The following is a 6781-nucleotide window of genomic DNA, read 5'->3' as shown; positions in this document are numbered from 1 at the left end:
TTGTTCCTCAATGTAGCTGTTCTCGCCTTAGAGTAGAAATGGTTGAGGAACGCTGATCGGACCTGTTGCCATGAAGTGAGAGAGGCGGTAGGGAGAGAGTTCAACCACCGTGCAGCTTTTCAATCAAGAGAGAATGGGAATAGCATGCACTTGATGTAGTCTGATGGCACACCATTCACACGAGTGAAACTGCAGACTTTTTCGAAGTTCTCAATATGCTCCATTAGAATTTCTGCAGAGAGACCAGAGAACACTTTTCTCTGCACCAGATCAATCAGAGCAGGCTTGATCTCAAAGTCCTGCCTAGTGCAGAGTGGAGGAACAATGGCAGAGCGCGTAGTAGGAATGTTCTGCGGAAGGTTTCTCTCCCCGATTGGAACAGTCTGCGCTGCTTGTCCCTGCCGCGCGAGAGCAGCCTGTTCCTGCTGCGCGAGAGCAGCCTGTTGAGCAGCATCCTGTTGAGCTTGGATGGTCTGCTGCATCTGAAGCATCTGCTGTTGCATCAGTTGCATTGCTGCAGCGAGATCATCCTGTTGGCCGTGATCACCCATGGTGGTGTTGGTTGGCCTTGATTGTTGTATGTTCTGTTTTTCTAAACCTTGCGATCTCCTGCAACAAAGAGAAAAGAGCAAGTTAGAGGTCTTAGACTAAATAAATAACCGAAAAATAAAGGTAAAAAAGATGGTCCCCGGCAACGGCGCCAAATTGGTATTCGTGTTCACGCACACCAATTAACCTAATGTGCACACTACCACAATCGAATGGTATGTCGATGTAGCACTTTAGGATCGAATCCACAGAGACCAACTATTACACTTTATTTTTATGGGATCAATATCAAGCTAAAACAATATGAGGGTTTTGATTGAGGGTAATGTGACAAGCAACAAATAATGTAAATGTAAATTCAATTTAAAGAAAAGCCAGCCTAGAGTTTCTTCATCGGGTGCTAAAACTTGTGAGCTGAACAATTATTCAAGTGCTAATAAGAACAGTCTAGAACTCGGATCACTCAAGCAGAACAGCCCACTGTCGTGGTATTGCTCCTTATGCTGATCGATCTCACCGTCTAACTGTCGTTGAGGTGAGAAGCGATCGCAAGCAATAGAGATCAAGTCCGATAGGTTCACAAAACACCCTAATATCTACTTTCGCTGATTAGGGATGCAATGCTCATTCAAAACAGATCTAGCAACCTATTACACGGTTAATGAACAGGTTAAACCTATGATCTAACATTAAGCGGCCAGTTTAATGCAAGCAATAAGAACAGTTATGAATGAAGACACTCGAGTGATTCACTTATCTATGTTTAGCTCACGAAATCAGCACCCTAGAACCCTAGACAAGCTAGCCGACTACTCAGCCATAGCAACTGAGAACACAGATATAACAGATGAAGAAAACATGCTGAATCAATAAAATAAATGAGATAGGGTTCAGGATTCTTCTCAAGAGTGTAGAGATCCTTCTCCCTTTACAAATAAGTAAATCCCAACAATCGAGTCTTCGGGTCTGTTTCTCTATGTCTAGAATAGCGTAGAAGAATGTAGAAAAATAGAAAAAGAAGTTATATCAAAAGCCACAGGCGGCCAGAGAGAAAAAGAGGATAACTAGGGCAAATCCCGAGATGTTGTATTTTCCTTATTCGTCGGGAACAACCGCGGGATCACTCCGTCTGCTTGTTCCGCTTGATCGGGAACAGTCATCAGGCTGTTCTGCGTGAAAATTACCAAACTGCACTGTTTTCTGCTTCTTTTGTTCCAGCAGGTCCATCTCCCATCCAGTGCAACTCCAGACCTGTTATGACTCGAAAAGGACTAGAAAGACTCGATAAAGACTTGAAAACCAATTAGAAAACATATATACAATGATGTATAAAACACCATATATCAGTGATCATGTCCAATCTCAGGACGTATCAAGTGGTATCAGAGCAACTCTGGAAGGGAAGTGTTCATTTTTCTCTCTGATTTTCGTTGGGTCCTTTCATATTCATGCTAAGAACTGATAGATCTGTGATGTGGCTGTCGAAATCTGATAAAAGTTGAGTTCTTTGATCACAAATCTGAGTTTAGACTTTTCAAATTATTGCAGAGAAATCAGATCTGTCTTTGTTTGTGTAAAATCTGTGAGATATGTTTCTGTTTAATTGATCAATCTGTTTCAATCTGTTCTAAGTTGTTTTAGGTTGAATTTCGAAATTGATCTGAGTTGTTTTGGGTTTGAATTTCGTTTTGATATGTTTCTGATTATCAATCTGATTGCTTTTGATTTAGTTCTCAATCTGATCTGTTCTGATTGTTGTCTAAATCCAATTTTGATCTGATTTTGTTGGAACTACTTACTGGCTTAATCTTTCTCTTGTCTCAGGTACCATGGCAGGAGATCAGAAGGGAAAACTCACTAAGAAAGAAAGGCTGTTGCTTGAACAAGAAAATCAAATATTGGAGGAGTGGTTACAAGTGTTGAAGGATATGGAGAAGCAACCCAAAAGGACTAGCAGAGCACGTCCATCCTTTGAAGCAAAGAATCAAGAAGCAGTTACTACTGTCTCAGAACTCAAAGTTGCAGAACCAGACTCAGCTACATCATTTCAAGAAGCTCAAACCGAAACATCTTTGGTAAAAGGAGAGTTTGAGAAAGGACAAGAGTTTTCTCTATTCTTACCTCAGTCTGAATTTAATTTTAATAATTCCTTTGATGAACTAACTTGTCTTGAACCGGTGCTACCGAGTAAAGTTGTTTCAGTGTCACAGGTTGCAAAAGAAGACTCAGCAGAGAAAGAACCAGAGCAAGCAACACAAGGAGAAGAGTTGGAACAGCTGAACATCTTGCAGTCCAAAACAGCTCCTGAATCCTTGTATTATGACCTGCAAGAGCACTGTAAGAAGGCTAATATGGTTGTCTCTGTTCCTCAAATGTTTGTTAAAGCGAGCACTGAAGAAATAAAACGTTTTGGTCTTGACAAAGTAAAAGATTTTTGTGTTTCAAAATCTGTTTTTGATAACATGTTCAAATCTTTGAAAGAATTTAAACCAGAAAACCTCTTTGATCAAAAATGTTTTCAAACTAATAATAAAAACATTTCTGGTCATATTTTGAGTCTTCATCATTTTCTGAAACATAGCCAAAGTTTTAATCACAATGAAAATGTTTTAGAGCTTCAGTTGAAACAATCTGATTTCTGTTTTAGAAAACCTTGTGATTCATTTGCTAGAACTGAAGAAAAAATGTTTGTTTTGAAATTTCCTATGCATGAACTGCTCACTGATGATTTTCTTGCATCGAATTATGTCTTGAAAGAACCTAGAAAGTTTCATAAACCGAAATTGCATCATGCTGATATTAGGTTTGAATTTGTGAAGTCTGAAAATATCTTTGAGTTTGAGATTGATTGTTTGTGTGCTGAAAATGATTTTAAACGTGTAGGGTTGTTCTTTGAGGATATTCTAGTGTATAACACTTTCTTTGATAAACCTGCTGGACAACTGAAATTAGAGTTCATTGATTCTGAGTGTGTGAACTTGTTCCTTACTGACATTTGGGTCTGTAATATTTTATTTGATAAGCAGAATAGATGGAGGAATCATATTGTTTTGTGTTTTGGAGATATTCTTGTCTACAATACTTTCTTTGACATGATAACCCACTTGACTTGTCCAAAAGAAGTTGAGAAAGGTACAGGTGAAAAGATGGTCTATAAGTATCAGAGTATCAAAGATGAGTCCTTGGCTAAGTTGGAGATGCAACAAGAAAACTTTGAAAGCTGTCTAGCCGCCAGATTTGACATAGGAGCAGTCCGAGGATCATATCTCAATAACCACAAGGAATTATTCAACAAACTCGACTGCTATGGGAACTTAACTCATGAAGGTCTCACGTCGAATTGGAATCACGACCAAATCTTCTCAGGTGAAAGAGTTATGGATTCTACAAGTCGGATGATTCTCTGTGTGCTTTGTTTGAATTTTTCTGAGTTCAAAATATCTCAATCCTATCTATGGCGACCAGGTGAGCATCCTAAGGTAATTGATCATGTTTTCAGGAATTCTTTTATTTATTACACAGATATGATGCACTTGTTTTTGTCAAAAGAGCCTTGTGCAGATTATAAGAAAGCTTGGAAGCAATCAAGGAGAAAGAACAAGCATGAGGAAGACAAGCGGTTCAAGCCACCTGATCTGGATCAGGAGAAATACCCAGACGTCCTTGCCTTAATCATCATCAAAGAAGCACCTCCAGATGCAGAATACAAGCCAGAACCAAACAGAAACAAATTTGGGATAAGACTCTTACTCTTTGATAAATTTTTATGTGCTAACTTGTTTTGTTTCATTGCATCAGGAGTAAGGAGAGCTAACTGGATCAGTGTTTCCTCTATATCCGAATCAAACAGCAACAATGCCTATCTAAGAGGCTTGCAAGGTAAGTGTAATCTGATTTCAAACTTCTATGTTGCTGATTTGGTCCCCTTTATTGCAGGTAAAGCAGATTTGATGTCAAATCTTTTTGAAGAGGGAGGGGATGATATGATCATGGAAAGCACCAAGGAATGGAAGCATGAACCTGAACCTGAAGAGCTTGTAGCTGAGGATGCAACATTGAAGAATGCTTGGAAACAAGAAGAATATATTGGTCTTGGCCGAAGCTTGATCATCCAAGACACCTTAACCATCATTCAAGCTACTCCACCTTAGAGCTGATCATCATCTAGGCAAGTAGCTTGTGTGTGCTCTTTTCCTAACCTTTGGTTTTGTCCCACTGGGTTTTCCAAAGGAAGGTTTTTAACGAGGCCACAAGTCTACTTCTCATATCTCCTAGATGATGGATCTTGGTCTGTCCACATGAAGACATTATGTTATATATTAAGCTATGTTTTTAAGTCTTTGTTTTCGAAAACATTTAGTCTTTAAGTTGGTCTTTGTTGTATTTTCGAGAGGAGCCTTTGTTTTACTCCTTTCTTATGTTTTCGAGATGCTGTGCATGTACAGCCATCTCTCCTATATAATAGGCACGAAATTGAGTAATAAAAGAATCATCTTTTCAGTCAAAAACTTGTGTTCTTATTTGTGAATTCTCTCTGAGAAATTCTCTTGTTGGTGTGTAATATCCAGCAGCCCTAGGTGTCTAAGGAGGTGTGTCATATCCAATCTAGCCATCTAAAAGTGTCAAGGAGTCTCTTCCGCAACTCTTTGAATCATCAATCAATCCACATGCCTTGAGAAACTTGAGTCTTTTGATTTGTTTCTGCAAGGATTATCCCATCTTTTCCAGAGCAGCATCCTAGGATCTTATCAAAACCCATAAACCTTATGACGGTTTATGCTTGGGGGATAAGCATCAGTTTCTGCGGAAAAAATGGAAACTTTCCGCAGATAATCATGAAGATCGGAAAAAATGGAATATTCCCATTTTTCGACTATGACGGCTTAAGGGCAAAAGGGGGAAGCATAAAACGACCTTGGAGGGAGTATATAAGGAGTTCAAGGCGAGATGCATCACTTTTTCCAAAGCAACTTAGCACTTAGAGCATTTTAGGCAAATTTCCTTTTTTGTTTTTCGAGCTGCGACTCAATTAGGTTTAGCCACCTTCGGGTATTAGAACTAGGATCTCGCCGACAGATCTCGTAGCCGAAGCACGTTATCCTGTTGTTGTTGCGCTCATACGCAGATTCGGAATAAAATCTTTCTTGCTCATTTTTACGATTTTTATTTTATTTTCTGTTATTGTCGTGTTCTGATTGCTTGACATGTGGTTTCTCAGAAATCCGGGACCTCTGGGAAATTAGGGTTTTCCTACTTTCCTCAAATATACGAAATATTGACGGTGCGAATTTCGGTTCTCACAGTTTGGTGCTAGAAGGAGGGGGGTACGGATCAATCTTACTCACGACCAGTTCACGCTCAATCAGACATGACTATCGACGACCCAGCGGACTTGCAAACTCCTCTCAACGGAGCAACCAAGAACGCCTTGAACGCTCCAGCAGCGGATGTATCTGTGGCCAACGCACCTGCTAAACGCCGCGACGCTCGACGAGTTCAAGAAGATGCTCTCCGCCTATGAAAGAGGTCGGAAGAGCAGGATAAACTCGTGGGAACCCTAACCAAACAGGTTCAAACCCTAACGGCAAGGACCCGCGCAGTCCTCCCTCGCAGAGCTACAAAACTCTGCGGAAGGAGACTCGAGTTTGCGACCCCACACGATAGGCCTGGAACTTCGCAAGAACGTCCTTCCGGACAAAACCCTAGTGAAACATTCCCTGTCGACAAAGGCAACTCAGAAAACCCTCCGCACTACGCAAACGCCGTAGTGTTCAATAAAATCGAAAACTTATTCGTGACCTTCCGTCGCAGGAAGAGCACTAAATCGAGCTCGTATTTTTTCCTCCAAACACAAAGGGCAACGATAAAAAAAATTTCTAACCCCGTGAAATTTTTCTTATTGCCGGGTTGGAGAAACCTCAGCGCATAAGGGTTCGACCAAGACGATTTCTCCGAAAACGTTTCGGAAAAGTAAAATCGCTCCCCCAATAATTGCGAAAAAACCCTAGGTTACTCGCAGAAAGTTAAACTCAAAGACAAACTCGGTCGCTATAGCGACCGAACACCAAAACAAGCTCGGTTTCTATAGCGACCGAGCATCGAACAAAGCTCGGTCGCTATAGCGAGCCAAGCTTGGTAGCTATAGCGACCCAGACCCAAGAGTAGTTCTCCTCTGCGTTTTCCTTTGAATCCTCTTCGAACCGCCGTTCGTTTCGTCTCAATCGGAGTTTCC

At 40.7% G+C, this 6781-nt stretch overlaps 1 protein-coding gene across 1 annotated transcript in view; it reads left to right on the top strand.

Moving 5' to 3' along the window:
• LOC108807639 (uncharacterized) overlaps nucleotides 1–5293 on the top strand; it is an 11356-nt gene extending 6063 nt beyond the window's left edge. The window contains exon 2 of the mRNA XM_018579904.2: nucleotides 2374–5293. Within this exon, the coding sequence (XP_018435406.2) occupies nucleotides 2379–4700 (2322 nt within the window). The 5' untranslated portion in view covers nucleotides 2374–2378 and the 3' untranslated portion in view covers nucleotides 4701–5293. The remainder of the gene's footprint in view (nucleotides 1–2373) is intronic.
• Nucleotides 5294–6781: the final 1488 nt, after the last annotated feature.

The sequence above is a fragment of the Raphanus sativus genome, chromosome 6 (assembly GCF_000801105.2).
Source record: "Raphanus sativus cultivar WK10039 chromosome 6, ASM80110v3, whole genome shotgun sequence".
Lineage (NCBI taxonomy): Eukaryota > Viridiplantae > Streptophyta > Magnoliopsida > Brassicales > Brassicaceae > Raphanus > Raphanus sativus.
The sequence above is the reverse complement of the archived record's forward strand: the minus strand, read 5'-3'. Positions and strand labels throughout refer to the sequence as shown.